This window comes from Aulostomus chinensis, chromosome 8 (genome assembly GCF_037954235.1).
Source record: "Aulostomus chinensis isolate RoL2024-O1b breed Wild chromosome 8, RoL_Achi_v1.0, whole genome shotgun sequence".
In the NCBI taxonomy this organism is placed as follows: domain Eukaryota; kingdom Metazoa; phylum Chordata; class Actinopteri; order Syngnathiformes; family Aulostomidae; genus Aulostomus; species Aulostomus chinensis.
Genome location: NC_141327.1, coordinates 11,021,172 through 11,046,613, shown reverse-complemented (window position 1 = coordinate 11,046,613; position 25,442 = coordinate 11,021,172). Strand labels below are relative to the sequence as shown.

Here is a 25,442-nt window from a genome sequence, read left to right as displayed (position 1 = left end):
GGGAGCAATAGGGATTCAGTATCTCAGTATCAAGGATATTTCAACATGGTCACCGGGGGAAGTGAGGATCGAGCCAGCGACCCTTCAGTTGCTAGTAGGCCAATCTACCTCTGAGCCATGCCGCCCCCCTGATTTGATCATCTTTGAGTCAAAATTTTAAAAATCAAGAGTCTTAAAATAATGCTATAAAAGTTAGAGACCTTGTCTTTACAACAACAACAACAAAAAAAACACTGCTCATTCACACCAAACAAATGCTGGTGCAAATAAGCAGGCAGCACCTCAAATAATAAATATCATCAGTGTCCTGAATTTTAATCAAATCTATTTAGAATATAAAAACACAACAAAAACAATCAGGCATTCCTGCTATGCACTATCCCTCAAAAGAGAAGATGATCCCATATGTAGACTGGCAGCAACACACCCAATCTGCTCCCCATATGGATGACTTGACTTCATATATGAACCATATGCAGTCCCCCAGACAATGTTTGCTGGCACAGCAAGAATCAAGGCCATTTTCTCTCAGCAAAAATCAAAATGGATCAAAGCTCACGACATGAGACACCACGTGGTACCAGCAGCTGGAGAGGTGTGAAGTCTGAGCTTCAGAGGGCATACAACTGACTGATTGACCACTTCAGCAACATTTAGAGTCCACCTGGGAGAGAGAGACTGAGGTGAATACAGTTCTCAGTTCTGGGGGGAAATTGCCACCGTCTGAATAAACAAACAAACAATCGGTTTCCTTTCTCACTCAGCAGGCAAGAAACGTCCAAACTGAGCCCAAATGGAGTGCAGACTAAAACAGGCATCTGTAGTGCATGAGGAGGTTTTCGGAGCAATTCATAGCTGATTAATAAACAGGAAACACACATGCTTCAAAAAACATCTTTTCTCCTATGCATATCAATCAAGGGGGGGGGGGGATATAAAAGCAGTACAGATACCACAGTTTGAAAATAAATAAGAAGACGTGTTTTTTGTGGCTTTTATTTGTCCATGAAATAAGACAACTGACAAACAGTGGTTTGATGCGCTTGGACAGACAGACAGAGATAAATATGAACAGATGTTGTGATGAAATCATTAAAAAATGTGAACATATAGCCAGAATTCCTCAGATGAGTTTTTGTTGTTGTTGTTGTTTTTTTTTTTTTACAGGTTTAAAGTGAAAGACAGATTCTACTCAAAATATAACTGCTGAAAATAGGAAACGTTTTCCAAGTTCTCGGGTGGCACTCAGACATGACTATAACAGAAGCTATGCCCACCCCCTGTGTGTGTGTGTGTGTGTGTGTGTGTGTGTGTGTGTGTGTGTGTGTGTGTGTGTGTATGTGTGTGCGTCCGTCCACTGGAGGCCCCACAGATGTTTCTTCTCCTGCTTATGAAGGTGAATATGCATCCACTGTGAGTTTAACGATCACTCCAGTGTGTGTGTGTGTGTGTGTGTGTGTGTGTGTGTGTGTGTGTCCACTTTTAAAGAAAGAGAAAGATTTGATTCTGAAGGTGTTTCGGCAGTTGAATGATCGCGACTCAAACTTTACACCTGTCAATGATCCTGTCCCCCTCCAGAGAAGACTCTTTCCAAATGTGCATCTAACCCTGGCGGCCTGCTGTGACCCTCACGAGCCAAACACACTTCAAAGACAGCAAATGATGACACAACATCAAAGGGACGGAGGGGGCGTGTCAGGTATATGTGCGCACTTGGCGTGACACCAACGCCCGGCGCGAAACATCAGCCAGCGATAATGACGATTGGCCCGCGTCAGCGTGAAGCACAGGGCAGAGAGAAGGAGGAGGATGAAGAGGAGGAGGAGGAGGAGGAGGAGGAGGAGGAGGAGGAGGAGAGACTTCGGATAAAATCCCACTCCGTCCACAGTTCATGCGGAACCGAACCAAGAGCCCGAAGGTCGTCAACTCCACGGTCTGAACGCACACTTCAAGGACATTTTACGCGCGTAATTACGCATTGACCTGACAAACTGCGTTCGATGTTGCACGTGCATTTAGAGTGAATTTTAAAGCAGCTGCTGGTCTCCTGGCTGTGAGGAGGGGGGATGGAATTCTATAACTTGCGTTCATTTTGCACACCTTGTGTGAGCGATCGTATCCAAGAGGTCTCTCTGCGCTTGGAAAGAACTCTTCACATCTTCAACGACTCTTAGGATATGCTGTGGTTTATTCCGAAGGCTCGAACACACTCACACGTCTTCCAGTAGTTAGAGATGCAGAGCCGAGGAGTGGCGAGAAGCTCGGTCGGTCTGTGCGCGGTGCGCTCCTGCATGCTGCTCCTTTTCATCCATATGAGCGCACCAATGGAGGCAAGAAAAGTGCGCGGCGGTCGGGCGCAAGCTCGGAGGGCGCAGCAGCAGCAAACTCCGGCTTTCAGAGAACGTGCGGAAGGAGCAGAGAGCTTCCCGTTAGACTTTACAGCCGTGGAGGGAAACATGAACAACTTCATGGTGCAGATCAAGAACCTGGCGCAGTCCCTGTATCCATGTTCTGCGCAGAGGCTGGACCACGACATGAAACTGCACTTTCTGAAGAATGAATCTGTGACTTGCAATGACGGGTCACCAGCAGGGTAAGAGCAGAGTCCTGTGATCACGACCCCAGGGTTAAGAAAGGGCGCAGAGACACAGTTGCGCGCTCTATTTCGCCAAATATCCAATTTGCGTCATTCTAGTGGTTTTGTCGCCAACCCTTCATTGCTGTCAGTCGGGATGCTGCCAAAGAGGATCAAAAGACCAGATCTGAGATACGATAGACAGACACACTTTCATCACAACTAAACTCTTAAAAAGTCGAAAAAATGTAGCCGTAAAACTCACTGCATAAACCTGGAGGGAGGAAGATGTTTCTAGTCAGCATCAGTCATTTAGTTTTTTTCCCATAAAAACTTTAATCATCCCTAAGATTCGTCTGTAAATCAATCAGATTGATTTGGTCAGTGTTGATTATAAACATAAAGCAAATACACTTCTCATGTAGAGTCAGGGTGATTTGTTGGGTGCCATTCTCACCAGCAACAGGTTTATATTTGGAAGGAAAGCAGTGTACATGTATAGTGCATGTACTTTCCTCTAAGTCTGAGGCAGGAGGAGGATCTTAAAATTCATGATCTCATTTGGATGAATTGCATCTGTATGATTTCAGTCATTTTTCAAGTGCCGTTAAGTTGTGAGGCAGAGGAGCCAAATCAAGAAAAATCAAGAGATTGACATCGGATTTTAAAGTAAATCTTGAGCAACTAGTCTTTTATGAAGCATCATGCCTCAGACAAAAGCATTCTTCCCATACGAATGTCATTTAAATCTAGCTTTATTACTGAATTATAGGAGGAATGTGGCAAAACGCTGACTCTGTGTGTGAGAGGGGGCTTTGAAAACCCCTGCTAATGTTTATGCTGCCAACTCACATGATGAGTTTCTTATTTTGAAAATAACGATTCAAGCACTGAGCGCCTCTAAACAGGCTCCTGCAGAGATTATGAGCGGTGCCGTCGGAGCCAGAACTTTTATGTTTGGATCAAAGGTAGCATCATTACTGGGGTGTGTGTGCGTGTGTGTGTGTGTGTGTGTGTGTGTGTGTGTGTGTGTGTGTGTGTGTGTGTGTGTGTGTGTGTGTGTGTGAGAGAGAGAGAGAGAGAGAGAGAGAGAGTTTTGTGTGCAAAACCTCTTGCTTGTCTAACTCCCACTGACTTCTTTTGGTGTTTTTAATGCAGGTACTACATCAAGGAGTCTAAAGGAAGCAAGAGATGGCTGCTGTTTTTAGAAGGTGAGGCTGTATGAAATCAATCAGACAGTTCAGAATGTAATACAGCGAACCCTACAAGTGTGTGTGTGTGTGTGGGGGGGGGGCATGAATTGTTTAGGTTAATATAAAAAAAACTCATGTGCTATCTGATATGATGTGTGTGTCTCTATCAGGTGGATGGTACTGTTTCAACAGACAAACATGTGACAGCAGGTATGAGACCATGAGGAGACTGATGAGCTCCACCAAGTGGCCACTATCCAGAACAGGTAACTCACACTCAACACAATCAACAAGCACACACACACACACACACACACACACACACACACACACACACACACACGCACGTTACACAGGTTTTTTTTTTTTAACAGATTTTGCAAAATGCCTGCGCTGCTCCACAGAGCGTTTGCTTCTCTCAGCGGGAAAAACTTCCACTGAATGAATGAGATTCATAGAGATGTTTGAGTTTCCTCCTTAGCTGAGTTTGCATTCATCTTTCAAAGTCAAACTCTCTGGTTCTTTCCTCCTGGCCATCAGGGAACCCTTTGTTTGTTTCTAACTCCCTCTCTGAGTATACTTCATACTGGTGGCCAGTGTGGCTGTAATTGCTGACCACGGCGGGGTAACTTAATGGCTTATTTGCCACAGGGGGAAACACATCTCAACAAGCATCAAAACACACTCTGGAACATCAAGGCTTGTGAATTTCCAGTGGCCAACGGCCTTTTTAAGCGGTCCCACTTGTGTTGTAACTGAAGCATTTTGTGGTGGACCAGAAGGTGAAGTGATGCCTGCTTCATTCATTTTTTTTCCTCCCCTCACAGGAACAGGAATACTGTCTCCTCAGCCGGAGGAAAACCCTCACTGGTGGAACGCCAACATGGTGTACGAACTCTTGTCTGACCCTCTCCTTACATCAAATGCATGTATCCGTTTTTGCCTCTGGGTTATAAACGTACCATTGATGTCTCTAAAGTAGCAGCATCACACTCTATGAACTTAGTTTCTGTTTTACATGTGAAACCTTGTGCCGAGAAAAAGACACGAATAACGAAGGCGATGGTGTCAAATTGGGAATATCGAATGTGCATAAATTGTTAAATTTTCAGATTACCTGTAGTTGGGATAGGATACTGATGAAAATACTGTAAAAGTCATTCATGAAGCACCAAATTAGTCATTGAATATGCTATAAATGAGACATTTAAGATGTCACAAACAAGTCATTGATGATGCTACCAATGAGTCATTGAAAAGGCTACAAACAAGTTATTTAAAACATAAAAAAAGGTGAGGCTGATGATTTGTTCTGATGACGTGTTCTTCATCATCAGCCTGGTCCTGTTGACCTCCTGCTGCTGTTACCAGTCATTAAGGCAGGGATAATAAAAACCCTTTGGTTTCCCGTCATTTAGCCTTTCAAGTCGGTTCTACCTGTCCCTTGAAAAGCCTCTCTGATTGTAAATATCCTCTCCTCCTGCAGGTTCATCCCGTACTGCTCCAGTGACGTGTGGAGTGGAGTCACACCCAAAACAGATAACAGTAAGACAACCAATCACAGGCCTGAGCTCGTGTCTGCGAAAAACAATGGATATTCTAGGGATGCATTAAGGCAGAAAAAGTTATATTTATATAGGAGGATCTTTTTTAGTTTTCTGCTACTTCATTGTTGTGCTGAAGCTGAGGAGGCAGCAATAGTCAGACACTTTGTGAACAACACTGATGAGTTATAATTTAGATGTACACTTTCTATATCGGCACGGTGCTGCAGTGGTCAGCACTGTTGCCTCATAGCAAGAAGGTTCCGGGTTCGAGTCCCGGCTCCAGCACAGGATCTTTCTGTGTGGAGTCTCCATGTTCTCCCTGTTCCTGTGTGGGTTCTCTCTGGTACTCCAGCTTCCTCCCACAGTCCAAAGACATCAAGAGAGGACCAGGCTGATTGATACTCTAAACTGACCGTAGGTGTGACTGTGAGTGTGAATGGTTGTCTGTCTCTATGTGTTGGCCCTGTGATGGACTGGTGACCTGTCCAGGGGGAACAAGAAAGCCGCTGGGATAGGCTCCAGCCCCCCCGTGACCCTTAACAAGAATAAGCTGAGGACAATGGATGGATGGACTTTCTGTATCTTTAATTTCTCAGAGATTTTTAAAAATCCCACAATAAATTAACTGACTTTGCTTTTAAAATTATGCTTTTATTAAAACTGACTTGTGATTTTATGTATGTTGCTTGATGCTTGCTTATTGCTTCATGCAGTCGTCTTACATTTTTTATTTGTTGGTTAAATGAAATTCAAGATCAATCAGTTATCGTTTTACAATGGGGTTGTGTAACATAATTAAATTTGTACCCCTGTATGCTCCTTAAAATTATATATATGAATTCATAAATCATAAAAGTAGAGCTTTATAATGAAGTGCAGCTGATGAGATATATTTTGTAGTTCATGTAACATTTCATTCTCAGGTGACTATGCGTTCATGGGGTCTCTGATCATTAAGGAGGTGGTGAACGAACTGCTGACCAAAGGCCTGGGCAATGCCAAGGTCCTACTACTAGCAGGAAGCAGGTCAGTGCCACAAGTGTGTCTGCTACTGCCGTGTGTTTGCGTGAGACAAACATTCAGTGATTGTACTTCTCTGGTCACCAGTGCTGGTGGGACAGGCGTCATGCTAAATGTGGACCATGTGGCAGAGCACCTGGAGTCACAAGGCTACAGCGGGGTGCAGGTCAGAGGCCTGGCTGACTCTGGATGGTTCCTGGACAACAAGCAGTACAAAATCACAAACTGCCTGGATACCATCAGCTGTGCCCCTACTGAAGCCATAAAGAGAGGCATCAGGTAGGATAGGTGGATGAGAGATGAAGTGGAAACAGGTGATTGGTGGAGTTGAGGAGGAAGTTCTCACAGGTTTTGTAAAGCCGTGGTGCTTGTGCAGGTACTGGGGTGGACTTGTGCCAGAAAGCTGCCGCCAGGCTCACGTAGGAGAAGAGTGGAACTGTTACTTCGGATATAAAGTGTTCCCAACATTAAAAAGTGAGTGACAAAACACACACCTTGAGTTTCTCCATACAGCTGGAGGACAAACACAGATGGTTGAGTGTTATTAAAAAGTCTGACACTTAGGTTATGCTCTGTCCTGTCCAGGCCCGGTGTTCGTTGTGCAGTGGCTGTTTGACGAGGCCCAGCTGACAGTTGATAATATTCATCTCACTGGACAGCCCGTCCATGAGGGCCAGTGGAGGTACATCCAGAAACTGGGACAGGAACTGAGGAACACGCTTCGAGATGTACCGTGAGTTCTCACTCACACACACACACACACACACACACACACACACACACACACACACACACACACACACACACACACACCCTTGTACTTATATCTTTGTGAGGACTTTCATTGACGTAATACATTCCCTAGCCCCTCACCTTAAACTTAACCATCTCAACTGATGACCTAACCTTGACCCTAAACCTAACCAGAACCTAATTCTAACCTCGACCCTAAAACTAAGTCTTGACCTTCAAACGGCCCTTTGAAGAAGTGAGCACTGGCTAAAATGTCCTCACTTTCCAAAAATATCCCCACTCTGTTGGTTAAATACGAATTCTAGTCCTCAAATGTGTAGCAAGTACAAGAACACACACACACATACACACAGAGACACGTACACACACAAACAAGGAAGAAGCATCATAAAAAGGCTGTTTTGTTGATGTTTTTTCTCTGTATTTTGAACGGCAGGGCAATGTTTGCTCCGGCCTGCCTGTCTCATGAACTCATTACCAGAACGTGAGTACATCTGTTTCTTCAACTAAAACAAAAACATTTCCAATTCAGCAGCACAGTTTTGGACTCTTAACATCCTTCAGCAGTCAAGCAACATTTATGGGCTGACCACGAAAACATAAAGTCTCCCGATTGTGAGCGACTGACAGCTGTGAAAGAAATTAAATATTTTGTGACCACAAGATACTGAAAGATAAGAAGTGTGGAAAAAAACTTAAATCATGCAGCCAAAAAATATGTTTTTGTTCCTTAAGGGCCTCTCCAGGGCTCTGTAGTTATGTTAGCTCAGTGTACAACAAAGATCTTATTCTCACTTTAAAGTTGAATAAAACTACTGAGCTTTAAGTCCATCCATCCATTTTCTACCGCTTATCTTGTTAAGGGTCATGGGGGGTGGAGCCTATCCCAGCAGCCTTAAGGTGAGAGGCGGGGTTCACCCTGGACAGGTCACCAGTCCATCGCAGGGCCAACACATAGAGACAGACAACCATTCACACTCACACTCACACCTACGGTCAATTTAGAGCATCAGAGTGTAAGATCCCGTGCTGGACCCCAACCTTCTTGCTGTGAGGCAACAGTGCTAACCACTGCACCACCATGCCACCTTGTCTATTAACTAGTGCTGCACAGTTTATCACAAATTCATCAAATCACAATATAGCCCCCTGCAGTTTTCAAGAAGCAGGAAAGTGTTCGTTAAAGGTTTAAATTGATCAAAATACTGGTTAAATTAAGTATTGTGGTGCTGCAAAGGTTACGGGTTCGAGCTTGGGCACAAGTTCTCTGTGTGGAGTCTGCATGTTCTCCCTGTTCCTGTGTGGGTTCTCTCTGGTACTCCAGCTTCCCCCCACAGTCCAAAGACATCAAGAGGGGACGAGGCTGATTGATACTCTAAATTGACTGTAGGTGTGACTGTGAGTGTGAATGGTTGTCTGTCTCTATGTTGGCCCTGTGATGGACTGGTGACCAGTCCAGGGTGAACCCTGCCTCTTGCCTGAAGGCTGCTGGTCGCACAACTTTTTTTTCAGAATCATGCAGCCTCTCCATCACGGTGCGCCTTACAAAAAGATACTTGAAGTAATGAAGTGATTCAATCATTCCACCTAAAGCAGATGAAAGTGAAAAGAGCACAGAAGTGAAACTATCCAAATGAAGTGCTAAATAGAGAACAATTTTTCACACTACAACACTCATCAGTGTAGTGTCTGTACGACTGTGGTCACAATCACACTGTTTACTGTTCGACTTTTGAGGACATGAACTTAACTAGTTTGTATGTGTACTCATACAACAAAAAGAATTATGGAGGGAATTAAAAAGATAACATACTGTAAGCAAATGATGGTGGGACATTATTTTCTGAAATGACGCAAGACCTTCTGTTGCTGTGCAGCAATTTGACTTACTGTGATGTAACCAGAAAGGCCGAATCTGCGTGTGGTCATTCCTGCGGTCTTCTTGTGTTAGTGTACTGCCCAATCATTACATGTAGCAGTACATGTGACTGCGATCATGTAATAAGTGCCTGAACAGTTACTCTTATGAGGCGGTAGCAGCTCATCCGTGTGTGTCTGCTTGTATCTTCAGCTCCTGGATGGACATTCAGGTGAAAGGCACCTCCCTGCTCAGAGCCCTCCACTGCTGGGACCGCAGTCTCCAAGACAACAACAACAGCAACAACAGCAACAACAGCAACAACAACAACAACAACAACAACAACAGCAGCAGCAGCAACAGCAACAACACCCCAAAACACAAGACCCCACCCATAAGGGGTTGCCCTCTCCATTTGATTGACAGCTGCCCATGGCCACACTGTAACCCAACCTGCCCAACAATTCAGGATCAGATGACAGGGCAGGAGATGAGCCCGATCCAGTTCCTGAAGCACATGGGCTTTGATGTGCAGAAGATGGCTCAGCAGCAGGGGATGGATCCCAGGAAGCTACTGGGCATGCTCAATAACGGGAATTGAGTCGCTGCAGTCAGAAAGCCATTAAGAGAAATGAGAATGTGCTGCAGGTATATGGAAGGCAACAGGACCAGAACTCTGATGAGAATGATGTCTTCCACTATCCAAAAAAACTAACCAAACTGAAGGAAGAATGGCATCGAGCTGTTGAGTTTTCAAATACCGAGAATGGAGTCAGACACAATCACGCAGAACTCTTGAGCTGTTTAAACACAATACATGAGCTCACTTGGTTTCACATAAAGACAGACATTAATTATAGTGTGGACAGGGGTGCGGACGAACACACTATTACTTCACAATGTGTGTTTCAACTGTCGTGGTGGTGTTGGTCTTCAGCTCTGATGGGAAAGCACTGGAAAGAAAACACATATCAGCTTGTGGGAGCTTTGGTGCTCTCTTCTGTCAAATGGAGCAATCCATCATGGGATCATGTCCAGAAGTCCATCTGCGGTGCTGCTGTTTCAACTTTCCACCAAATATGCTGCTTGTTCTCAAATAATAATTTAAAGGGTAATATTTACTAATAAAATGGTATTGAGATTATTACCTTGTTCTTCAGGCCACTTTAAAAGTTCTTTTATATTTATTTTTCTATTAAAGATATCTGTAATATGTCTTGTAGTCAGATGATGTCTACTGTAACAAAATATCTATACATTTTATTTGCATGTTTATAAAAAGTTGTGATATAAAAAAAATGCATTGATTTATAGCAACGATTCAATGTCCATTGAAGTGCCCACACTTTATGCAAGCACTAATGGCTATGAACACACACACACACACACACACACACACACGTGATAAAACATACTTTAACTTTAAAAGGTTTTACCATACAGCTATTAAAAAAAAACATAAAATTGCAAGAAACAGAACCGAGATGATTTCCACACTCATCCACAGCAGCGTTTACCCAACGTACACAGTGATAAAAACTAATTTGAAAATTAAAAAAAAAAAATTAAAAAAACTGTAGACAACACTTGTACATTTTTACACTTTAACTAGAATAAAAACTATTTTTTCACAGTTGGTATGAAAGTGCTTCTACAAGGGATAAATTAATCGATGATACCAGCTTAAAAAGTACCTCAAGTTAGACAGTTCATTGTATTTTACTTCACGCATTAGATCTAAAAACCTACAGCACTGAGTCTTATCTGATACCCTTATTATTAAAACCCTAGTAAAATTTAAGATTCACCAAATGTGTTCTACACTTGGTTTTGCTCATATAAAGTTGTCCTTTCAAGTCAGTATTCCAGTTAAATTGATGCTGGCTTAAGATTTCTGGAACCCTTGGTCAGAGAACGGAGGCATCTAGGTGTGATCTCAACAGGAGGAGTCCTAGAGAAGAAGGACAAAATTAAATGAGGAGGCCGGAGTACAGATCTAGTAAGTAGGGGTGTAACGATTCATCTATAGATCGATGAATCGATTTCTATTCCTACAATTCAACTGCATTGATCTGTGCTTGGCCAACTGGCCTTCCGAACGCCATATATCGATTTAAAATCCCTTTAAATAGTAAAGAATCGATTAAATCAGTACTGTGAAAATGTACATTGGATATAAGCACTGCAAACTTGAGAGATTGTGTGTTTTTGGCACTTTAAGACACGTTAAACATTACTCGATTGAGTCTGCCTGTCTGTGACATCAGCGGTATGCACCGGCAGAAGCGTGAATCTCAGCAACAACACAGCATGGCGGATGGCAGAGGAGAAAAAGAAATTTTCCAGCCATCGTTTCGGTCAAGTGTATGGAAACACTTCGGCTTTTATAAAGACGGAGGAGTTTTAAATAAGTCAGTCGCTGTTTGTAGAATATGTAAATGTTAGCAAAAAAAAAAACAACGGCAACACCACTAATCTTCTCAACCACCTACTGAAGCGCCATGGGATTTCTCACGGACCACTGCTGCAGCAGAGCAAGGTAACGCCAGCTCTGCAGGAAGCTGGAGTGTCGCTAGCATGTTTACAAAGAAACTCGGCCGAAACTCAGCTGAGGGAAAAGAGATTACACTAAAAATCCAAATATCTATTATTCTAAACCTGATTACCTTACAACAAACAGAGATCTATGAAACTTCGCCTGAACGGTCCAGTATACAGGTATTTATTTCACAGTCACAATAGTTGAAGTTTTGGCAAAAAGTTACTGAATCGATTTCAAGACACTGATCGAATCGAATTGAATCGTTGTAAATGAATTAAAATCGTCCTTGACTCAAATCGGCAACCATAAATCGTGATTCGAACCGAATCATTGTTAAAATGAATCGTTACACCCCTACTAGTAAGCTTCTTACTGTGTATCAGACTGACCTGACTCGTGAGTCTTCGTGCGGGTGTTCGTTTTTGCTCATGAATGGACTGGAGACGAGTTATCACAAATTTCTTGTCCTCTCCTTCCTGAGCAGGGAGAGAACAGAAGCAGGTGACAAGGAGGAAATGCAGACACCAGATTCTCTGAGTGTCATTTCAGTAAGCGTCTGTAACTTTACTTACATTTTCTATCTGCTCCTGCAGTAAGCTGATGATCTTCCTTTGACCATCCACCACCTGACTGTGGAAGTAGATGACTACCCTGATGGAAACAGAAGACGGAGCACTTCAAACACACATGAACAGCACCAGACATGGTATAGTCCATCTCCTCCACTTCACTCGGTATATGCATGTATTTACTCACAGAAAGATTCCTGCACCCACAAAGAGGAAGAAAGGTTTTTCCACCAGGTATGCATGAGCCCTCGCCAAAAGGGACAAGTTGGGATTATCTTTTTCTAGTTCTTCCACCCAGAGCTTTCCAGACTGAAACATTGTTTGTAGCCCACGGAACGGGCCGCAGGATGAGGAGGGCGTGATACTGAAGAGACAGACATCATATATTTTAGACAAACTGTGTGAGAATGTTCTTGGTGCTAGCAAATATGCAGGAGGCAGTAAAAGAACAGGTTTAGTGTGGGCGGATGTTTGCAACACAATCCCATGAGACCAGTTCATATGTAATCTACTACTGCTGGAATAAAACAGGGTCTTGGCCCAAACCAAGACATGCAATTGTGTATCGAGTCTTACTGATCTTGAGCATAACATATAATGAAAGAGCAGACTGTTATTATTATTCCTAATCATGGTGGCGTGTCAATTTCAACACATACATCAAACAAATTGTCATGATAGTAATAAATCATGTATCAACGGTATCAACTCATTACGCTCCTCAAAAACTTTATGAAGTATGGGTTTTGATTTCAACAACTGTTGAATTGGCAAGAGTGGATATGACAAATCAACATATATAGAAATAAAGATTTAAACCAGTGCAATGGACAGCGTATCTCATACATGTTATTACCCACAGCATGACCTTCACCCTTTCCAAACCCATATACATTGTGAGGATTTATTGTTGGTTGTGTCTTTGACAAAAAAATATATGTGAAAGTACTGTATCATACATGCTGTACTATTCGTGCTGTAGAAATACATACATGTGTATACATAGTCACTGTGTGGTACTGCCCTCACTTTTGGTGACACAAATCAAGTCCCTGTTAAGTAAATCATAACTAGTAATACTTAGTGTTAGCGTATTGTCCTGGACATGTGGAAATTCATGGGACTTAAACTATCGGATGTATTAAAGTCTATGTAATGTTTTTCAAATAATTCTAAATGTTAGTTGGGTTAAAGGCAAGGTATGGAAGTTAAATGGGTTGAGCCTTTGAACAAATATCAACATGAAACAAAACCATCGGATAACGTAGATTTTCGAAAAAGTCTAAAAGAAAATTACATTTTAACATGTAAACATGTCATTCTTATTGAGTCCACACATTTTTATACATTTCCAGATGTATAAAATAAAATAAATACATTTCAAAATACTGGCTTGAAAGGTGATTCTATATCTATCCATCTATCTATCTACATATATACACATATTTGTATATATACACACATATACATATATGAAAATCTATATCCAGTATATGATATATACAAATGTATATATACACATACACACATATATAAATATATACATACATATATACATATACTGTACACACATATATACACACACACACACACATACACACACACACATATATATATATATATATATATATATATATATATATATATATAAATTGTGAACATGCCATAAAATCTGAAAATCCATCAATAGACAAAAAAATGGGCAGTTTACCAAATGTTGGGTCAGAGTCTGCTTGCGTTAGATTGAGTTCAGTGTGCTGAAGTTTATCATTACATAAACAAGTAAAGAACGCAGAATAGTACAATATCCTCCTTTTTGAGAGAAACAACGTGTGTGTGTACCTCCACATGGTGTATGTGACACACACAGAAGCACCGAGGAAGGCGGGGAAGCAGAGGAGGGTAATGAAGATGGTGGTCATTTGGCTGACTCTGTAAGGCCTCCTGGGAGCCTGACAGTTATTCATCACGCTGCCCTGTGGGAGAAGGAAACACACAGGCGAGCATAGAGGAGCTTGAGTGCAAGGCAGAGGAGGAACGTAACAAGACAACATTTAGTACATGACACGATACATTTTCATGTATGATTAAAGTACAGTGATATATGATTTATAGTCCGCAGGGATGAAATCCATTTAGGTTCAAAAGGTGACAAAAAGGTGAACCTATCTCTCAGAACATGAAATTCACAGGAGTTCCACTCAATGTTTATGGATAGCTTTTCTCCCATTGACCTTCAAGAAATTAATACAATAATTTCCTCCTCTAAACCATCCACCCGTCTCCTAGACCCCATCCCAAATAAGCTGCTTAAAGTCTATTTACCCCTAGTTAGCCCCTCTCTCTCAGATACGATCAATGTCTCACTGTTATCTGATTACGTCCCACAGTCCTTTAAAGTAGCAGTAATTAAACCCCTATTGATAAATCTCATAGTTAGGGCTGCTTAGGCTGGCCCTTAGATTTGCTGCGATAGGCCTCAACTGCCAGGGGATCACCCATGATGCCCTGGGCTTCTCTCTCCTCCTCTTCGTCCTCTCCGTCCTCCTGTAGTAATACGTGTTACAAATTCACCCTCTTCCCCACTTCCCAGATGCCTGACTGCTTCTGCTGCTAGAGGAGTCTACAGACCTGTAGAGGCTTAAGCCACCACCCTTTGTATCACTATGAGTATTAGTGCTAGTAGTATTCATATCGGTATTAAGAATACTGTACTAGCATGAACGTCAGCATTGCGTTTGCTAGCACATAACTGCTCATATTCTGCTGAAATTGATTGCTTGAGTAACCTGTAGATGTCATTATTGGTAGCTAGTTGTTATTGGTTGCTGTCTTTCTCCCTCCAGTCAGTTCACATGCCTGTCTGTCCATCATTCTTTCCCCCTTTTGCTCCCTCTTTATCTCTGTCCCTCTCTTTCCTTCTGTATATCTGTCTTCCTCCATTATCTGTCTTTGTCTCTGCCCCATTTTCCTGCTCTCTTTCCCCCCAACTGGTCAAAGCAGAAGGCCGTCCCCATTGAGCCTGGATCTGCTCAATGTTCCTGCCTGTTAAAAGGAAGGTTTCATCGCCGCTGTTGCAGGATGTGCTGCTGATGGAGAATTGTTGGGTGTAAATTAATTGAGGGAGTGTGGCTCTAGACCTGAACTACTTGTAAAGTGTCATGACATAAAATTAAAATTAATTAAAAAGTTAAAATGATTGTCATTTGATTTAATTGCAGCAGATTGTCAGATACAGAGGTTGGCATGATTGTGCATTTTAACTTATTTCATCAATATTTCCAACATGATTAATGTGATGGTTCCATTTTGAGGAAGAACAGAGTGAGCTTTACTGAAATACTTTGACATTTGTGATGCAGTTCTGTAGAAGAAGCCAAAGTACCTTCTTTATGTAAAAGAGCAGCAGGAGCTTCAGAATTTGCACTGCAGGTAAGAGAGGAGTGAAGAGAACTCCCAACCTGGAGAACAAAACGCTCATTGTCAAAACCATGACACTGTGTTACGTCAGGTAACAGGGCAGTATGTGAATCTCAATATAACAATCTGTACCAGGCCAGTGTCTGTCCATAGATGAGTTCAAGGACATTCCTGGCAATATCAAACACTGGTCTCCTCCTTCTCTTCAGCACCTTCTCAGAAAACAACCTGCAGACAGCAGGAGGAAACCAAGACATAGGACAGGGAGAGAAATAAATGGATCATGAAAGGGAAAAAAATCATCTCAAATGACACTGATCAGGAGGCGTAAATATGAAAGACCCACCTCCAAAGAAACTCGCCAAAAAGGGTGTCCAGCAGAGTGAAGATGAAGTCCATCAGTAGGAAGCGATACAGCTCTTGGCCAACAAAACTCTCCCAGCACTAGGGAGCACAGAGATTTTACAAACACCATACCACATCCATCCATCCATCCATCCATCCATTTTCTACCGCTTATCCTGTTAAGGGTCGCAGGGGGGCTGGAGCCTTCAGGCAAAAGGTGGGGTTCACCCTGGACAGGTCCCCAATCCATCACAGGGCCAACACATAGAGACAGACAACCATTCACACTCACAGTCACACCTACGGTCAGTTTAGAGCACAGGTGTCAAAGTGATCCAGTAAAGGGCCGTGTGGCTGCAGGTTTTCAATCCAACCGAGGAAAAGCAATCAAGCTGTGTCCACACAGCTCATTGGTTGGATCAGGTGTTGCTTTTGCTTGGTTGGAATGAAAACCTGCACCCACACGGCCCTTTACTGGATCACTTTGACACCCCTGGTTTAGAGTATCAATCAGCCTCGTACCCTCTTGATGTCTTTGGACTGTGGGAGGAAGCTGAAATACCAGAGAGAACCCACGCAGGAACAGGGAGAACATGCAGACTACACACAGAAAGATCCCGTGCCCGAGCCGGGACTCAAACCTGGAACCTTCATGCTGTGAGGCGACAGTGCGAACCACTGCACCAGCGTGCTGCCCATATACACCACACCAACAAACTCAAATTATTGTAGAGGAGAAAAATATTCTTGTGAACTAAAAATCTTTGGAATGAAAATTATATACAAAGAGTCTTATCAAGTCTTTTACCTTCAGGCCAACACTCATTGGGTCAGCGGCCACCCGACCCAGCCAGTGGAAACACAGTACTCCAAGAACACTCACTTTTAGCATCAAGTTTCTAGAAAACAAGGTAGAAATCCATGAGCTCTATGCCTTCTTACCCTCTTTACCCCTTTACAAGTCTCAAGTCCCTACCTGCCAATGGCGACATATGTGCGTACAGAGGGTGAGTCATAGTCCTCCATCCAGGCTGCGAGGTTGAACAAACCAGGTAGCAACAAGTTGATGAGGGACACGACAACAGGGAGAGTCAACAGGCTGGCCTCGTTCAACAAGGGGTCCTGGCTGACACTATGAGCGCTCCGCTGGTTCTATGAGGGGTAATAAAGGGAGACAGAGATGTTGAGAAGTTACATGCTGATATTCGAATGCTTCTGCTCGTGACTTGTATCCTTGCTTTTCCACCATGTGCATGTCTTCTAACAACCAGAGAAGGTCTCGCTGTACAAACCATGAAAAGAGAATCAACAGATAATTCATTCAAATGTTCAGATAATGTTATAATATAACATGTTTATAAGATGTTCATTTTTTTATGTACAGAATAACATATAATCTTTGCTAATTTGAAAAAGCAATATTTTTCTTTATTTTCAAAAAAATATGAATCCCATATTTATCCCATTGTTTCCTTAACATAAACAATAGATAACAAGTAAAGAAGAGGCTGGACCAAAATAAGAAGAAATTAACATGAACAAAACCGACTTCCAATACAGATGACAAATATTTTCCGGCATCCCTACCAAAAATACTTTGCTGTCCATTAATGTATCTATGCAGTTGTTTCAGCAGTGTGTGGTAATTAGGGTTGTGTCAAGACTTTACAGAGAGTAAGATAACAAACAACAGCATTCTATGTTTATGGATGGCTGCTTTAAGATAACTAAGACCAAAGATTGTACAAAAGCCGTATCTGTAGCAAGTGACCTATCTGATCATTTAACACGAAAAAAAATATTAGCCAGCATATGATGCTTAAAGGGTTTAGACAGCGTCCTCACCTGGTGCATGTAGTCGGAGAAATAGTAGATGGCCAGCACACAGGCGATGGTACTTGCTATACAGATAGCCCAGGCCAGGCCATGAACCATTAGTCTCCATAACCTCTGGCACACAGTCTTTGAGACATGTGTATGATTCACTTCAGCCAGCAGCTCCTACATGAGGAGGGATAGATGTTGAGAGGAGGAGAATGAGAGGCATGAAAGAGGAGGACTGGAAGAAGATTGTGAGGAGACAATTACACATGAGCTCATCATACTCCTGCATCCTCATTATGTGGCAGAAAAGATGGCAAGGGTTGTTGTCATACCTTGAGCTGAGTGCAGATATTCTCAGACATTAGTTTGACGGAAGATCTTTTGATGACCTTGAAGTCCCAGGAGCAGAAGACCTTCAAGGCCAGGATGCTGTGAGATTTGTCGATTCGGAAGCTTTGCCCAAACGACTTTGACATGCTGGTGGGAAATAAATACAGTTGACAATAAGCCATTTTAAGGCTGATAGATTGGTCTGTTTTGTGCTAACAGGTGAACTTTCTAATCTCTCTCTCTCATCAGATACCTGATATGTACCTGTACACAAGGATGATGCATGTGATGAAGAAAGACATTCCTATGGTGAAAAAGTATGCGAGGGGCATCTTGTACGGGAGCTGCTTTGACACACAGTCAAGACTGGTTCCATTGGATAGCGAGATATTCTGCCCTCCACTGCTGTCCTGGCAGCTCTTATCCAATGTGTAGTTACAGTAGTAACCATAGTACATCACTGTGTCAGAGAAATAGCCCTGGGACAGACAAGATGGAAAATAAACCATTATTCACTTTCAGGTTTTGTTTTTCTACAATATATTCATTGAATTGTGTCAATTTTACCATGTTTATGCTTCTAATTTAACTTTGTTTTATCTACTTTATTCCTTACCTCTGCCTTTTTAATTAGGGGATAATCAAAAAGTTCTGCAGCTTCTAATCACACATGGATGATGTTAAAGAGCATTTGAGAGGTGTGCAATAACTACAGCTTACCGCTCCGGTGAGGAGCTCTAGTCCAGTGAAAGTGCGTCTCCAAGCAGGCAGCACTGGAGGGTGCACCACCTGAGGAAGCACCAAGAATGCACCGGTCACCAGGAACAGGAAGAGGTTGAAGAACAGAAGGGACTTCAGGAACAGGAAGTATGAGAGAACGCCGGAGCCGAAACGCCCGCTCACTCTCTTGAGTGCCACTTGCCATAATTGGAGGGAGTTCAGGAAGGACAGCCAGCTGTACCAACTCTGTCTCATCACCTGAGAGGAGAAGAACAAGTTATCTTTGACCAAGATCTGCCTTCTTTCACTTCTTTCAGCATAGCTTAGATCAGACACGTTCTGTCTCAAAAAGATGCAGAAAAACTATTTCAAGCTTATTTACTGTAATTTCCTCCAATCAGGCTGCACCCATAAGTCTGGTAAAAACTAAAACTACGGACTCTCCAGCTGGTCCAAAATGCTGCTGCCCGCAAAGTAACAACAACTCGTAGAAGAGACCATATCTCTCCCATACTGGCTTCTCTGCATTGACTCCCTGTACTTCCTGTTGTAACATACAAAGCCCTCAACATCCTATCTGACAGAGCTAACAGTTCCCTGCTATCGGGCTAGAATCCTTTGCTCCAAGGATGCAGGGTTACAGCCTTCAGCAATCAGGCTCCTCCTCTGTGGAACCGTCTCCCAGTTACAGGCCGAGATGCAGAAAACCTCTCCATGTTAAAGACCTTCCTTTTTGATAAAACTTACAGTTGGGGCAGGCTTAGGCTAGCCCTTAGATATGCTGCTAAGCTCAAGACTGCCAGTGGATTTTACTAACTTGACTTCTTCCCCCAGTCTTTGTGCTTTCTCACCTCCAAGATCCCTGACTGATGCTGCTGATGGAGGAGGCTGCAAACCTGAGGCTGCCACCCTTAGTAGCAGTTTCAGCATTTGTTCTAGTGGTGTTCATATTGGTATTCTCAGTGATCAAATCATGCTGAAGTTGACTGCTTTGGAAGCTGGTAGATGTTATAACTGGTAGCTAGTTTACAATTATTGCTGCTGTTGTTATTGTTTATTCTATGTCTTAACTCTCCCCGGCCCATGTCCCACTGTCTTTCTCTCTGTTTGTCTTTCTCCTTCTGTCTTGTTCACGTCCTTCATCTGTCTGTTGTTCTCTGTCCCTCTTTTCACTCTCTGTCTCTCTCTGTCCCTTTTCTGTCTGTCTCTGCCCCCATTTTCCTGCTCTCTTTCCCCCCAACCAGTCAAAGCAGAAGGCTGTCCCCATCAAGCCTTCATCTGCTCAATGTTCCTGCCTGTTACAAGGAAGGTTTTTTGTTACCACTGTTGCAGGATGTGCTTGCTCATGGAGAATTGTTGGGTGTAAATTCATTGAAGGAGTGTGGTGTGAAGTGTCATGAGATAACTTTTGTTGTGATTTGGCACTAAATAAATAAAACTGACTTGACTACATAATGTTATGTAACTCATGCATTTTCCATGTTTTGCAAAAAATTCTCAATGTAGAATGAGTACAGTTCTAGGCCACACAGTAGTGTGCACATGTGTTTTGAGTTCAGTTTCAGTTACTCACACTCAGAGAGCCATAAATGCTTGAGCAACAGAGCGGTTACGCAGCCTACATAACATCACCTACAGGAAATATCCACTGACACCCAATTACAGCCTGAGAAAAGAATGTGCTCTTTTTATTTGTAAGTCAAAACAAAACGTGGGAAGAGCTGTGTTACACTGTCAATATCGTTCAAACGCACTGGACATTTGGAACCATAGTTGACAGATTAAAAAAATTGAGAGAATCTCTGTTACTATGTTAACCAACTCTGATCCTCAAAAATTACATGATCCAACGTGAAGATAAATTTAGATTCCCTAACGTGTCCAGTTGGCAAGAAGTGATAACATGTTGTACAACAGCTATTGCTGCAAACACTGTGAGGACTTTCTGTAAAAGATGTTGTCCCGCACTGATTATTCTAAAATCTTTTTTCCAAGAGATTTTTAAGCTTTGATGTGTGGGTTTAACACTGCAGAACAAACGCGTAAAAAACCTACAGTCAGTTTGATTCAGAAAGGTTTCCTGTACACATAAAGAGATACAGTATCACTATATCATGATTCCCAATATCCCTATCTATCTATCTATCTATCTATCTATCTATCTATCTATCTATCTATCTATGTATCTGTCTATCCATCCATCTATCCATCTATCTATCTATCTATCTATCTATCCATTGATCCACATACAAAACACGTGAACCAGAAGTCAGACAGAGGTTTGTGTAGGAGCAAGTAACTCACGATGATGATGTAATATTTGAGTCGACTGCAACACGGGATCTGACTGCCAGACAGTGTGTGTTTCTCCTTTTGTAAAGCTAACCTCCTATAGAGAAACACACAGACATATTAGGCCTGATAAATATGACATAGAAATAATCTCAAAAGGAATAAAAAGATCCAAGTCCACATTTACCTGAGTTCACTCTTTTCTGCCACACTGAGAGGCATTGCTCGGAGCATCCTGACTCTGTCACTCACTGAAAGGTTCTGCAGGTTGTTCACCAGACGCTCCCTTTTATTTACTATAAAACACAGAAAACTTAGTTTACATTACATTTTTGTCAGACACGAGTCGAGTGTCTTTCAGGGTTTAACTTTGCCCATCATTTTTCTCACCATCAGCATCCGTACTATCCGTCTCCATGCCATAACCTCTGATGCTAGGTCTGGCAGAGCGAGAGAAGTCTCGGATAGAGGGTCGACTTTGCCTGCGTCTCCGAAGCTGCATGGTCCTGTTGTAGTACTGAGAGATGATAGCGCCCCTGCTGCGGCCTGGCCAAGGAAAAGGACCAGACTTTTCAGAGAGGACCAGCAACATACTCCATGGCATCATAGGTACTTCCCCCAACTTTATGTTAGACCCAAAGTTTTATCATGTTCTGAAACCATGGCTTCAGGATACTTTTAATGAAGAATTATGGTTAGGAGTGCTTGTTAAATGAGACAATACAGAAAAAAAGCCCAAGGCTAAATCTGATCATAAATGCCTACAAGACCAACTACCAAGAGAAAATAAAAAAATAAGTTCCGATCAAAAAGAATCACTGGAAACCTCAACAGCTAAAAGATGCTCAAGCTGCAAGAGAGTAGAACTGTCAGATTTAACTTCACCCTGCGGTTAGCACCAGTGAGGGATGGACAGATGAACAGTTAATTTCCACTTATATTTCTGATACTGAGTTTCAGAGCAGCAGATAAAAATTATTGTGCAGCTTAAAAAAAAGAAAAGACTACCAAGCCAGTTTCACCAACAGACTGAAGCAGCTGACCTGGCTGTCACGATATAAACAGGTAAATGAAAGACAATCTGCTTCCACATGAAGCTCTGCTCAACTGAGAAGGTATGATTGTATCTTTCAATTGCAGCAGGTGCAGCATACAGCCTCTGCAGCCTGGTTACTTCTTTCTGAAATGCTAACACAGTAACTTAGCTAGGCTCCGCTGAGCGATTCACTGCAAAAGCACTGTTGACAAGAGCACAGTGCAATATTCACTGTGACCGAAACTCTGAGTTACTGAAATGCACATTTTTCAGAAAAACTTTAACACTAAAAAATCTCTAGATCTAACAAACAGAAAATACATTATAATTTCAATTATATCCTCATTCCACTGTATCAGAGTCATGTCTACTGGCTTCCAGCAGGACCCACCGATGGTGCGACTGGGCATGGAGGAAAGGATCTTGAGGGTGGCTGAGGACCATCTTTCACCAATCAAGGGGTCTGTCTGTCTTTCCTCATCCTCCAATCCCACTTCCCTTCCATGCATCATCCTTCCTCTAAACTCATGTCCAGGGTAGGACAGGTAATTCACAGTGTCTGGGAAATTAAAAGGAAAAACATCAAATGATTTTTTTTTTGAAGTGATACTTCATCCAAAACTTTTTTTAAAAATTTTTTTGCTTTTCAAGTCCTCACAAATGGGTGTCCTTGCTTCACAAAGAAGTTTGTTCCCCTCCTGCGTCATATCTTTGTGACTCCAAGATGCAGCCACTTATATTTAGCTGAAGGTAATGTCACTAACATCGGAACAACATCTAAAGCAAATAAAACAGCAGCAAAACTGCTCAAAAACATCAGTTTGTAATGCGCAATAACATCCATGTCTTCTCTACCCAGGAATTTCTCAGAAATCCCCAAAAACTAGGATTTGTGCCAAATTCAAACAAAACCTTTAACCCACTGTTGTCACCGATACTGTGCAGAAGCACCATGGAGTTGGTTCAATTGAATGCGCCAGCTAGTCACTCTGTGCTACCGTGAACAAGCACCAAACTGGCTTTTAAGTTGAACATCGAATACGTGATATATCACAATTAAACCATGAAGAGTTTGACATCTGAGGAATTTTGTTTTGTTGCTGTAGCTGCTGTTAGCAATTAGTTGCCATTAGCGTCAAGCTAAATATGTACGTTTTGTGGCATCACAAAGGAGTAATGCAGTAGAGAAAATACAGTTGTGACTTCAAGACACCAATTTGTGATTGCTTGAAAGTCAAATTTTACTTTTTAGGTTAGTGTCATTTTAATTCTGGAATGTAATTGTGAAATTCTGGAATGTAATTGTAAAATTCTGGAATGTAATTGTGAAATGTGTAACATACTGGGGGGATGACAAATGGTGCGGATATTCTGTAACATTTCACTCAGCAAGATGAACATTAAAATAAGGCAGTCACTGTACAGCAAATTTGATATATATGTATAAATATATATATACATATATACATATATATACACACACACACATATATATACATATATACATATATACACATATATATATACATATATACATATATATACATATATATACACATATATATACATATATATACATATATACACATATACACACACATATATATATATATATATATATATATATATATATATATATACATATATATATATATATATATATATATATATACATATATATATAATTCCTTTATCTATATCACAGTATCCAAATAATATTCATGTCTCTAGGTTCTTATAAAAATTCAGGCTCCCTCATGAACAAATACTTCTGAATTCTCTAGACAACTGTACCTTGACCCTCCTCCTCCTCCTCAAGGTCCCTCTGTACATTCTGCAGCTCGAAGGCTTCGTTCAGTCCTCCAGTATGGCTCTGCTCTGCTATCAGCTGGTTAAATGAGTCATGTACACCTTCTTCATCTATTGGGCTCCTGATGGGATCACACACACACACACACTGGGTGACATGATGACCCTGTGACTCAGTCACCAGCACTCCCACTGGAGGAAACCACAGCCTGGGAATACTCTGAAGACTGGATGTACAGAGAATGAAAGCCAAGTGGACAGGCTAGCTGTTTTTGTATGAAAGCGCAAGGAAAAAACATAACATAGTAAGTTCAGTTCCTTTTGACTTAAAATGTTTACATATATAAGAGCCAATCGGATTGTTTATCGTTTTGACATGGAAACATCAATATAAATGAATAATGATAATGTTTTCTAAACACACTATGGTCATCAAGTTAAAAAAATAAATAAATGAAAGAAGCCCTGGAACCTGGCTGCCTATGCAGTGCTAACACGATGTCAAAAAGCGAACCCAATCACGTTGCCTCTTCCTCTCCTCCCACTCTCTGTTCTTCCCACAAGCCTTCAGTTCGAGAAGTGACTGGTTAACTGAAAATGTGAACCGGCCAGAAAAACAGAGAAAACAAAAGAACCATGAGAGGATCTGTTCTGCGACACTCACTCCAGTCCAGCTTCCAGGAAGGGGTGGTTCAGGTCAAAGTTTACATTTCGAGCCATTCTTCTTCTGTCCCTCTGTCTGACTGTCAGTCTGTCTTCTTGTTGATCAACTGCAGAGGGATCACACCCTCACCTGCTCAGACCTGCACTCCACTCCCACCATAGCACTGACTCCTCCACCTGAGAGGAGGAGAAAAGGAAGGGGAGGTGGGGCCATGAGAGGGTTGGAATCTGGAAGCACTTGGCATGTTTCTACTCGTCATGTGCATCCACCAACTTTTTACTGAAGAATCAAACCTAGAGGTGCATGGGTGAAGATTGACTACAACCGTGCCACTTCTAGATCCTGCACATGCTTTCAAAAAAAAAAAAAAATCACTCAAACTCAAATTGACGTATAAAACTGAATGGCTCTATTCGTGACTTCTGGCATTTCCTTCTGCAATCAACGTGGGGTGAGGAGTCTGTCACAATGCTGACTCGTCATGAGGGATCACGTCACTTTGATCAGGCTCACCACAGCTCCATTGTGGCCCTACTTGTGGTGAGGACTGTGGTCAGTCAGGAGGCGCTATGTCACAGATGAAATGAATATTCATGCATCGAAGGAGAATGATGCATTGTCAGAATTGTGTGTGTGTGTGTGTGTTTATTATGTCATGTGGAATCTCCAAGACTGGGAACAACAAGCACGCCATGGTGTAAATCCTTTCTATGAGTGGGTTAGGCTTGGTCTAATTTCTACATCATTTGTAGTGTTTCACTTACTGTCCTGAACCAGTTGAGATGTACAAACCAGTTTAAAAGAGACAATGTCATTTTGACCCATCTAGATTATGATGTGTGTAATATGATGTTCTAACCAAAACACAGTGTCCACCTCTGCTATACTACTGCTTGTTGTTACGTTCATATGAAGACCTAGGAAAGAGATGCAGTTTAACACATG

General features: G+C 42.0%; 2 protein-coding genes across 3 annotated transcripts in view; one reads left to right on the top strand and one right to left on the bottom strand.

Moving 5' to 3' along the window:
* The window catches only part of LOC147257102 (transmembrane channel-like protein 6), a 45,472-nt gene that overhangs the window by 17,655 nt on the left and 2,375 nt on the right, over nt 1–25,442 (bottom strand). The window contains exons 2-20 of the mRNA XM_086210875.1: nt 24,498–24,673; nt 23,819–23,955; nt 22,416–22,583; nt 21,379–21,534; nt 21,176–21,284; nt 21,001–21,085; nt 18,697–18,954; nt 18,241–18,455; nt 17,979–18,123; nt 17,668–17,823; nt 16,799–16,974; nt 16,631–16,721; nt 15,824–15,921; nt 15,610–15,705; nt 15,443–15,518; nt 13,900–14,033; nt 12,245–12,421; nt 12,061–12,139; nt 11,878–11,964 (exon numbers count right to left, since the gene is read on the bottom strand). Of these exons, the coding sequence (XP_086067001.1) occupies nt 11,878–11,964; nt 12,061–12,139; nt 12,245–12,421; nt 13,900–14,033; nt 15,443–15,518; nt 15,610–15,705; nt 15,824–15,921; nt 16,631–16,721; nt 16,799–16,974; nt 17,668–17,823; nt 17,979–18,123; nt 18,241–18,455; nt 18,697–18,954; nt 21,001–21,085; nt 21,176–21,284; nt 21,379–21,534; nt 22,416–22,583; nt 23,819–23,955; nt 24,498–24,553 (2,499 nt within the window). The 5' untranslated portion in view covers nt 24,554–24,673. The remainder of the gene's footprint in view (nt 1–11,877; nt 11,965–12,060; nt 12,140–12,244; nt 12,422–13,899; nt 14,034–15,442; nt 15,519–15,609; nt 15,706–15,823; nt 15,922–16,630; nt 16,722–16,798; nt 16,975–17,667; nt 17,824–17,978; nt 18,124–18,240; nt 18,456–18,696; nt 18,955–21,000; nt 21,086–21,175; nt 21,285–21,378; nt 21,535–22,415; nt 22,584–23,818; nt 23,956–24,497; nt 24,674–25,442) is intronic.
* Nucleotides 1,856–10,105, top strand: notum1b (notum, palmitoleoyl-protein carboxylesterase b). 2 transcript variants are annotated; one of them, XM_086210873.1, is made up of 11 exons: nt 1,856–2,593; nt 3,734–3,786; nt 3,939–4,034; nt 4,596–4,656; nt 5,255–5,313; nt 6,239–6,341; nt 6,423–6,614; nt 6,712–6,809; nt 6,921–7,068; nt 7,525–7,572; nt 9,160–10,105. In XM_086210873.1, the coding sequence occupies exons 1-11, from the start codon at nt 2,235–2,237 to the stop codon at nt 9,545–9,547; spliced, it is 1,605 nt and encodes a 534-aa protein (XP_086066999.1). In that variant the 5' UTR covers nt 1,856–2,234; the 3' UTR covers nt 9,548–10,105. The 2 variants fall into 2 exon arrangements, with proteins under 2 accessions (XP_086066999.1, XP_086067000.1); XM_086210874.1 differs by lacking the exon at nt 7,525–7,572.